This window comes from Haemorhous mexicanus, chromosome 1 (assembly GCF_027477595.1).
Source record: "Haemorhous mexicanus isolate bHaeMex1 chromosome 1, bHaeMex1.pri, whole genome shotgun sequence".
Lineage (NCBI taxonomy): Eukaryota > Metazoa > Chordata > Aves > Passeriformes > Fringillidae > Haemorhous > Haemorhous mexicanus.
In genome coordinates, this window is record NC_082341.1 from 156,559,903 (window position 1) to 156,570,332 (window position 10,430).

At 50.0% G+C, this 10,430-nt stretch overlaps 1 protein-coding gene across 1 annotated transcript; it reads right to left on the reverse strand.

Annotated features, from left to right (window-relative positions):
- Positions 1-3,761: 3,761 nt before the first annotated feature.
- Positions 3,762-7,309, reverse strand: LOC132338451 (lymphocyte antigen 6E-like). The gene is made up of 3 exons (XM_059867955.1): positions 7,161-7,309; positions 4,987-5,106; positions 3,762-4,066 (listed from the first exon to the last, which is right to left on the reverse strand). The coding sequence occupies exons 1-3, from the start codon at positions 7,210-7,212 to the stop codon at positions 3,909-3,911; spliced, it is 330 nt and encodes a 109-aa protein (XP_059723938.1). The 5' UTR covers positions 7,213-7,309; the 3' UTR covers positions 3,762-3,908.
- Between the last annotated feature and the right edge of the window lie 3,121 nt (positions 7,310-10,430).

Genomic DNA, 10,430 nt, shown 5'->3' on the forward strand with positions numbered 1-10,430 from the left:
GAAATGAAAAGTTTTTGAAACACATTTTTGACTTTTTTGGTTTTGTTTTTTAAGTTTTTTGGGGTTTTTTTGTTTCATTCCATCTTGACCCCAAACAGCTCCAGAGATTTCAGCTTCCAGCTTTTGGTTTCCCCAAAAAGCTGGAATTTCCCCCAAAGCTGAATTTCCTGCAATTTTTCCACCCAAGCTCCCAGCAGAAAAGTGTCACGAGCTCAGAGATGCATTTATCCATCCCTGGCTGGGAACAGCCAGGTCACTTCTCCCCTCTCCATATTCCCTGGTTTCTGTGATCCAGCTAGTCACTCTGGAATCCCAAAACCAAACAAGGACCTCGCCCCCTTCCCTGAACCCTACAAAAGTTAGGAAACAGCTCTGGGCTTGCTGTGCCTCAGAGAGGAGGTCTGGGGTTTTCCTGCCTGGCCCAACACTCATCTCGTGGGGGTGCCAGGGGGACAGTGGGGTGGCCACTGGTCACATGCCACCATCTGATGTCCCCTCTCTCATGGATCCCTGCCTTGGCCATTCCTCTCCTTCTTATTTAAAGGTTTGATGTCTCTGTCTCATTCCCTCCTCCCTCCCAGCACTCCTCAGCCTCGCCCACACACATGGATCAGCACTAGGATCAATTTCTCCACGGGATTTGGCTGTTGGTGGCTCTGACAGCAGAGATGAAGGGTGACAACTATCCTGGACCTGAAGGAACCACGTCACAACTCCATCCAACACGTCTCTGAGGTATTTAAACTGATCATTATCCACAGCCAGGCATTTATCATTCCATTTGGAAGTGTTGCTCCATCTCAATTCCACGTGATCCTGCTGGCTCCAGCTGCTGAAAGGGCTCTGTGTTTGCTTTCTGCTGCCTCTTTCAGTGCCATGCTCAGGGAATTCTTCCTCCAGGGAGCTTTTTCCATGCCTTGGAGGACAATATCTCCCCCTCCCCTCTGTCCCCATGTGTATCAGTTTGGGTATTCCCTCCCCAAATTCCTGCAATAACATCGGGATGAGCCTCTGGAGCATCTTCACCCTGACCAAGTCTTTGGATGGGGTCAGAGAAGCTCAGAGAGGTCTGGAGAGAGGAGAAAAAGGTTTTACAGCCCTTTTTTTTTGTTTAGGATCCTCAAAACACCTTCCCAATCCAAGGGGTGGGTGCTGCCTTGCAGGACACAGCTCGGGGTAATTTTCTGGGTGGCCTCATCCGTGTGTTAATGACTCCCATCTCTCTGTGGTCCCGACTGGCCCTAATTCCTGGCCAAAATTAGTGGCTGGGAATCACACCCTCCTCTCCTTCCTGCACATCTCAGATGTCTTGGAGAGGAGTAATTGCCACCAGGGTTGATTGGCATTCCGGGAGGAGGGATTCCCATATCCTTGAGCTGCAGTGGGAGTTATAGGATCATGGAATGGTTTGGGTTGGAAGGGACCTTGAAGATCATCCAGTGCCACCCCCTGCCATGGGAACACCTTCCACTATCCCAGATTGCTCCAACCCCTCTCCAGCCTGGCCTTGGACACTTCCAGGGATGGTGCAGCCACAGCCTCCATGGGAAATCCATTCCAGGGTCTCACTCCCTTCCCAATAAAATTTTATTTCCAATATCCCATCTAAACCTCCTCTCTTTTACTTTATTTTTTATGTTGTAAAAAAAATAACCCTTTATTCTTCAACCATGCCCAGGATGTTTTATTTTCCCTTTCTATTATCCATGGATACAAGGAAGTTTTTCTGCAGCAAAGGCACAGCAAATCAAGCAAAAAAACCCAGTCAGTTTTGCTTTAAAGCAGCAAAAAAAAATTCCCGACTGCATTTCTCTGCAGGCTGGGGGAGCCTCTGTCTCCACGACTGCAGGAAGAATAAATCCAACCCAATGAAATATTAATTATTAGTCTGTCCAACTGGGATTCCTCAGTGCTTTCAGAGAGTGGAAAAATTCTGGCACGCAGGAGAAGAACAACACAAATCCCTTTTTGTCATTGTTTTGTTTTGGTTTGGTTTTGTGAGGAAATATTTCGTGATGAGTAAATTAAGAGCTTTGGGTTGAGGGTAAGGAGGAGGCTTGAATTGCTTTAGGGTGGGAAATAAAAATTCCTGAAGAGGGTTGGGAAGAGATCGTGCTGTAAATAAGGGGAAAAGGTTTCTGCACACAGTGGGAGGGGATGAAGGAAAGCACAAATTGATTAATAAAAGAGAGACACACTCCTGAAAATTCCCTGTTGTAAAGGATTTGGAAAGAAATCCTCCAACCTGAGCAGCCCCAAGCTCCAGCCTGAGGCAGCCCTGCTCAGCACAGCTCAAAGCCCCTTTTGTCCCAGTTGTTTACCAGGCTTGGGTTGGAAGCACAGCACAGAGTGTCATCCCTTGGCTGAGGAATGTTTTGCAGATTTGGGAGCTTTGACTCGAGCTAAAGCATCCCCATGATTTTTCCAGTGCGAAATTCCTCCAAAAAGTGCTGTTTAGGAGAAAGAAGAGGTGCCCAGAGCAGATCTGACAAAGAAAAACCTCTGTTGTCTTGTCGTCGTTTATTTTTCCAGCCCCTTTTTACCCTCGTTTCTCTGCAGCCTCTGGAAACATCTCTATCAAATATTTGGCCTCTCTGGAATCTCTTTTCCTTGTAAACCTCTCCAAGTTTCCTCAGCAGCTCAACCCAAATGCTGCAAATGCTTTTCATGAGGGCAAGCAAAGGAGGAGGCACCAATTTCTTCTCTCTGCTGCCCGTGACCTGAGGGAACAACTGGAGATGTGTCAGGGAAGGTTGGGCTGGATTTTAGGAAAAGGTTCTTCATCCCGAGGGGCTTTGAGCACTGGAACTCCCCAGGGAAGTGGTGCCAGCACCAAGGCTGACAGAGTTCCAGAAGTGCTTGGAAAAAGCTCTCAGGCACAGGGTGGGATTGTTGGGTTTGTCCTGTGCAGGACCAGGAGCTGGGCTTTGATGATCCCTTTGTGGATCCCTTCCAGCTCAGGATATTCCATGATTACCCTGCTGTTGCTTTGGAAGATGTCTGAGGGAAAGGTGGATTAATGGATTGCTGGAAGACACAATTCCAGGCAGTAGGAATTGTGAATCCAGGGAGCTGCTGGCCCTTGGTGAGGCCATGTGGCTCCAACAACAGCAAAGAAATGTGAAGGAAGGGATTCCCAAGGATGCTGGAAATGGAGGTGGGGACAGAGGTGCACATAAGAGGAGTTCTTTTTGCCCAGAAGTTTCTACTCTGTGGCTCCAACTGCGCCCAAAATAGGATAAAATTCCAGGAGAAACCCCTCTGGAGATGCAGAAGGAGCATCTCCCTCCCAAAGCTGCAGGACAGAGCATGACAGGACAGATATTGAGGGCTGGAGCGTGTCCAGAGAAGGGAATGGAGCTGGGGGAGGACCTGGAGCAGCAGGAGCAGCTGAAGGAGCTGGGAAAGGGGCTCAGCCTGGAAAAAAGGAGGCTCAGGGGGACCTTCTGACTCTCCAAAACTCCCTGACAGGAGGGGACAGCCAGGGATGGGTCAGGCTCTGCTCCCAAGGAACAAGGGACAGGATGAGAGGAAAAGGCCTCAAGTTGCTCCAGGGAAGGTTCAGGTTGGACATCAGGAAGAATTTTTTCACAGAAGGGGTGGTCAGGCATTGGAAGGGGCTGCCCAGGGAGGTTGTGGAGTCCCCATCCCTGGAGGTGTCCCAGGAACTCCTGGATGTGGCACTCAGAGCTCTGTGGAGCCGCAGAGCTCAGGGATGAGAAGAAAACAAGAAGGTTGGGAGGCACCACAGGACAAGACAATGACCACAATACTTTATCTATTCCTCATGTTTGATGTCCACACCCTCCTGGGGGAATCTGGCCAAGCTCTTCAGTCCTTCAGGGTCCATTTTCTCCCAGCAGCACCGGGCAGGTGACGAAGGACACGGAATGGGACTCCCTGGCACCTCATGGGCGAGCCAGCCGGGGCCCTGGGCACGCACTGAGGTTGCACAGGAAGCTCTGGCAGCAGTAGGAGGTGTAGGTGGCCAGGCCCAGGAGGAAGTTGTGGTGTGGGCAGGTGCTGGAGCACTTCTTGGTGATCCTCTTCCAAAGGGACAAAAAGCCTGGCCCAGAGAAGGGAGAGAGCAGGATTAGCAACAGGGTAGGGGGAATGATCCTTGTGCAGGATGGAGTTGGATTGATGAGTCCCACAGTCCCCCACAGCCCCAGAGATCAGCATGAGACCCATCCTGGTCCCACCACAGCCCAGGAATTGTTGGTGACCTCCTACACAAGGAATTCCATATCCATACTGGGCATCCAGCACTTGCCAGCATGGATCCTCATATCAGGACATTTTTAGGTGTACAATGACAGTGTTCATTCCTGGATTTAAATCACATTTCCAGGCTTCTCTGCTTGAGGAAGATAATGTTGTTTCCCTCTATATCTGACTTGGATCAGAAACAGTGTGACCAGCAGGACCAGGGAAGTGATTTTTCCCCTTTCTTATCACTGGTGAGGCCACACCTCAAATCCTGGTATCAATTTTTGGGCCCTCACAGCAACAAAGAAATTGAGGAGCTGGAGCATGTCCAAAGAAGGGAATGGAGCTGGGGAAGGGTCTGGAGCACCAGGAGTAGCTGAGGGAACTGGGGGGGCTCAGCCTGGAGAAAAGGAGGCTCAGGGAGGACCTTTTCACTCTCCACAACTCCCCAAAAAGAGGATGCAGCCAGGTTGGCGTCAGGCTCTGCTCCCAGGGAACAAGGAATCAGGGTTCAAATTTATTTATTCTTCCTCTGAAGGATCCTTCTTCTTCTCTCAATGTCCCCTGATTTTCAGTGCAGGAATAAAACAGCTGAACAGGAAAATCTCAGTGTGATGGGGAGGAGAATTCCAAACCCTCAGCACCGCCAGGCTGGGTTAGGAAGGGCTCCACCTCCAACTTGTGCTTCCCAACAACTCCTCAGCCCATCACAAATCCAGCCCAGACCTCACATCCCGTTCCTGAGTGCCCAGGAGGGGATCCAGAGGCAGCACCTACCGACTCCCACGGAGGCCACGTTGGTGACACAGTACTCGTCCTTGTCCGAGCACTTCTCAGCCTTCAGGCAGCTCCAGTTGCTTTGCTCCCAGTTGCAGGTGTAGCAGTACAGGGCATTTGCTGCAGGAAGAGACACAAAACAAGGGAAGAGGGAGATGGAACCATCCTGGCTTGCGATGAGGCCAGGAGGAGCAGGGCAGGGATTGTCCTTCTGTGCTGGGCACTGCTGAGGCCACACCTCAAATCCTGTGTCCAGTTTTGTCCCCTCATGGCAAGAAAGACTTTGAGGGGCTGGAGTGTGTCCAGGGAAGCTGGGGAAGGGTCTGGAGCACCAGGAGCAGCTGAGGGAGCTGGGAAAGGGGCTCAGCCTGGAAAAAAGGAGGCTCCAGAGGGACCTCCTGGATCTCCACAACTCCCTGACAGGAGGGTGCAGCCAGGTGGGATCAGGCTCTGCTCCCAGGGAACAAGGGACAGGAAAGGAGGAAAAGGCCTCCAACTCCATTAGGCTGGACATCAGGAAGAATTTCTTCATGGAAAGGGTGGCCAGGCATTGGAAGGGGCTGCCCAGGAAGGTGGTGGAGCCCCCATCCCTGGAGGTGTCCAAGGAATACCTGGACATGGCGCTCAGAGCTGTGGTGGTGATCAAAGGTTGGACTTGAGGATCTTGGAGATCTTTTCCAACCTAAATGATTCTGGGGTTCTGTGAAATGCCAGCAGCAAAAATCATCCCCTCCTTTTCATGGAATCCCAAATACACAAGGTGCAGGTCTGATAAAAGCTGTGGAGCTGAAAGACCCAATCCACTCTTCCAATGCCATCCAACCTGGCCTTGGACACTTCCAGGGATGGGGCAGCCACAGCTTCTCTGGGAATCCTGTTCCAGGGCCTCACCACCCTCACAGGAGAGAATTTTTTCCATATATCCAACCTAAATTTCCCCTCCTTCAATTTGATAGGCTGAGGCCACCAAGTTTGGTGAGATGCTTGGAGCAGGGAAGGGCAGGGATTCCTGGAGGAGTTTTCAAGGATGTCCCAAGGCCTGGGGTCACTTTTTCTGCGTGCTGGGGACTATTAAACTGCAGCCTAATTAGGCAGAAAGCACTGGCAGATGAAGAGGGTTAATTGGGACCTCCACGGCTTAGAAAAGCCAGGCTCCCACGCCTTTGTCTTTGGGTGGGACATCAATGCCCCCAAAAAGAAATCCAGAACCTTGATTAAAGGACAGAGAAGATGAGGAGAAGGTGATTTTCTACTCTTTGCTGTGAGAATTCAACCCTAAAACACATGCAGTGAATGCTTAATTTTTACTGCCTGGATAATCCAATGTGGATTAGGCCAGGCTTCATTTTGGCACTGAGGACAACCTCCCTGTCTCCCGGGCCTTGTTAACACTTGGAAATCTGTCAGGATCACTGTTCTGGTGAATGAACAAAGCTAAATAGCAGAAAGGTATTCTTAGGCCACAATGAGCCAGAAAAACCTATTCCAAGGAATTCTTTTTCTGCACCAGACGTGTGGCACAATTCCAAGCGCTGGCAAAGCCTGTACTGCTCTCCAAAATTAGGAAAAGGTTTATTCTCTCTGCTCTGTACAGGATATAGGATCATATTCCCTAAAGAAGGCTCTGATTTAATTTACCATCTCTCCATGAAATAAAACGCACCATCTATAACACAATTACTATGCAAATATCCGCCACCATTAACCCATTCAGCCCACATCCCAACTTCTCCCTAATTCCCTGACTTTGTCCCAAAATCTCTGAAGTCAGCAAGCTGTGGGCCCTTGGAGATGGGTAGATACAGCTGCACAGGGCCAGATGTTGGAGGTGTGGCCCTTGTGGACTGGGAACACAGAGCATTGTGCTGCCTTCACCAAAATTTAGGAATAACCACAGCCTTGCACCACCCTGACAGGGAAGCACCCTGGAAAGTCTCTCAAAGGCAGACCAGTGGGAACTGCCTCCTTTTTTCTGTCTTGTTTCCATAAAAATCCAGCAAGACAGGGAAATTTCCAACCAAAAATTAAACTTTTCAAACACCCAGACTGAGATTCCAGATATAAAAACCCCAAACGAGCATTGTATCCTTCACCTGCACCATTCCAAGAGCTGAGGAGCTCTCCTCCATGATTTCTCTCCCTGGATAGAAACTTTATCTAGGAGCAAACCTCACCTTGAGCTGCAAATAGGACCAAAGCCAGCACCGCAAGGAGGGAGAACTTCATCTTCTCCCGGTCGTCTCCGCAGCCCAGGAAAAACACCCTCACCTGGGGACAGGATATAAATCTTCCCTGCCTTTGGACGGGGTGATGAGGAAGCCAATGATTTGGAAAGAGTGGGCAGGGATCATGGATTAGATGAGAGGCCAGGAATGCTCGTGGGTTGTTTTCTCACCTCGGCATTGCCTTCAGGCTGGGCTGGCGATTCCAGGGAGCAGTGAAAGCACTCTGGGAATTCACACCATTTATTGGGATTAATCCTTTAATTCATCTCTGGTCAGGCCGGCATTGCTGTTGATGTCTGGGTGGGGGTTTCATTCTGATCATCACATCTGTGGCCAGGTTATTTCCTTTACTCCGAGGAAAATGGGAACAAGTGGTATAAATTAATGGAATTGTCTGGGTGGATTATGCCAAGTCCATTTCCAGGGTTAGACTTGGAGAACTCCCAACATCTACAGGCAGGGTAAACCAAGCTGGATATTCATGGGGACAGGAAATGCATCACTTGGTTACCTACAAAGTCTTAAATCATAAAATCATCAAATGGTTTGGGTTGGAATGGACCTGAAACACCATCTCATTCCAACCCCATGCCAGAGACAGGGACACCTTGCAGTGTGTCCATCCAATCTGGCTTTGAACACTTCCAGCAAGGGTTAAAAATATCTTTGTCCCCTTTTCCACGGAGCATCCAATTCAAAGTCCTGTTTAATACCAGTCAGACAAAAACGCTCCCGGCCTTTACAATTTCTCAGCGTGAAAGGGGTGGGGCTGGAGCTGATAACTTCATCCCTTCTGGGGCTTCCATCTGACTGCCTGTCCCACTTGTGCTTCCAAGAAAAGAGCTACCAGGATGTTTAGTGCTGGACATCAGCTGACACCTCCATGAATCACCAAGCCACCAAGGAGCAGAGAGGGTGAAGCAGGAGGAGCCCCTTGGAGTGAAGCCACTTGAGCCATCAGGTGTCTGATTATCCCTTCCCTCTCCACCCTGCAGGGAAAGAGAGCAGAGACTGACACAGCCTGGGGTTTAGGAGATGGAAAAGCAGAAGAGCCAGAGGGTCCAAAAACACATGGAAGAAAGATGGATGAGGCAAGGGTTACAATGATTGGGGGTCAACACGATTTTCTTGTCAGGAGCCAAGTGAGATGAGCAAAATTCCCTGAAACAGAGGAGATGCTCATCCAAGACATTCAGAGCATCCAGTGGGATCAATCACTGACCACAGTGAAGGTACGGCCAGAGGAAGTTCAGAGACACCAAAACCCACCACAACTTCCTTTCCGAGGAAACGAAAGCTGGGGGAAATCTTGCAGAGAGCTTTTTTTGCTCGATTCACAGATATTTCGGAGGTTTCTCACACCGCTGGCTCTGCTGACGTAAAACTGGATCAACAGGATGGGGAAGTCAGCCCTGATAACCCCAGGAGCACTGGCCAATCCTCTCCCATGGATCTACATCTGGGTGTGGAGAGGATAAACCACATCTCTTGCCCAAGAGATGAAATCGTGCCAGGCTCGGGGACTGCGTGCCGCAGGAATGCCGGAGGGAGGAGGTGTGTCCGTGCTGCCAGGTGTCACAAGGCAGTGACCAAAGGGCAGGACCTGTTCCAGGGAATAAGGATTGGCCAGCCTGATTCATCGTGGCATCAGGGGTGACTCTCTGGGGGAGTCTGGAAGTCAGCCTGGGAAGGCAAGGCTCAGCGTCCTGCAGCAGTGGGAGCACCCTGGAAAAGCTCCGTCCTTTTGTTTTCACCAGTTCTGGCTGGTTTTTTGATGAAAAAAATGGGAAAATAATTGTGTTACTCTTCAGTATGATTGGGATTGTGGACTCTCCAGCCCTGGAAGTGTTCAAAGCCAGGTTGGACAGGGCTTGGAGCAACCTGGGATAATGGAAATTATCCCTGCCCATGGCAGGGGGTTGAACCAAGAGGGTCCTTGAAGTCCCTTTTAACCCAAACCATTCCATGCTTAACAACGTTTATTCCCTCAGTTCCAAGGACTGATGACACAAATAATCTCGTGCCTGACACAGATCCAGAGAGAACTCACAAAGTCCAGATTAAAATCTGCTCCTCACTGACAGCCAGAAGAGGATCTCCAAGGCCATGGGAAGTGGTCCACCACAGCTCCACTGGCAGGAGAGGTTTGAGGGACAGGTGGGATGATGGACAAAAGTGCACCATGGGTCAATTCCCATTTTGGGGGTTGCCAGTGGCCCACTGAACCAGATTTTTGGGAAGTTACCATCCTGGACCTGGGGATGTGTGATGCAGGTGTGAGGTGTGGCGCTGCCATGGCTGGCATTTCCTCAGGATGGTGGTGTCACCCTGGATGGCCAACACATGGAAGCAGCATGACTGGAGCATGGAAGGCTTGGCTGGGTCAGGGCAAAGATCTGGGAAAAAGGTATCCCACTATCCACAGGCTACAGCTGTGGCAATAAATTCAACTTTGCCAGGACCATCTCCAGCACAAAGTCCAAGAGGTGGATATCAGTCTCTTGGGAATAATCCGTCCTTTGTGCCACCTCCTCTGTTTTATTCCAGGTATTCCATGGAGTAATGATGATTGATCCATCCTAGAGCATTGCCAGGGAATGTGCCAACCATTAAACCAACTAATTAAATGCTGTGGATGATGTTCCAGACCAGGGATGTTCCTAGCAACTGTTTATTTCCCTAGCTTAGGTTCGTCCTTGGAGATCAGGCCCTTGCAGGCATTTGAATCACATCCTTCAGGATGATAACTTGATCCTGGATTTTACTCTTGGCTCTGGAACACTGCACTACATGACTGTGTGAGAGCCATGGAAATGTGGCTTTGTTTGCCTGACCTCTGGAATGTTCTGGCTGTTGAATCCTCCTGGATGTAGAACAGAGACTGGAAGTCAAGGAAGAGGGATCTGCTTGTTTTTTGGGAGCCTTATACCGGGTTCTTCTCAAAAATGGCCTCGGAAAAGTATCCACATAGGAAACACAGTGATGAGGAAGGACAGAAACATCATGGGACCTTTTCCTGTTAAATGTCCTGAAGTGTTTACCCATTCAGCTCCCCTGTGGTCAGAGGGTGACACACCTGCCTCATCCCTTCTCAGGTGGCACCTCAGGAGATTCCCAGATAATTCCATCTATCCCTCTGTTTTGCCATTCCCCACCCAGTCCTAGCGCATCAGAGGTCGCAGGATGGAATTGATTCTCAGCTCCAGGGATATTCCAGCC

What these genes read in the sequence shown, in the direction of transcription:
- LOC132338451 (XM_059867955.1), bottom strand. Translation starts at nt 7,212, where the DNA reads ATGAAGTTCTCCCTCCTTGCGGTGCTGGCTTTGGTCCTATTTGCAGCT. An exon ending in GGTCCTATTTGCAGCTCAAG is followed by an intron (nt 5,107 to 7,160) that starts GTGAGGTTTGCT and finishes CTCTTCCTGCAG; the next exon opens with CAAATGCCCTGTACTGCTAC. An exon ending in CGTGGCCTCCGTGGGAGTCG is followed by an intron (nt 4,067 to 4,986) that starts GTAGGTGCTGCC and finishes TCTCTGGGCCAG; the next exon opens with GCTTTTTGTCCCTTTGGAAG.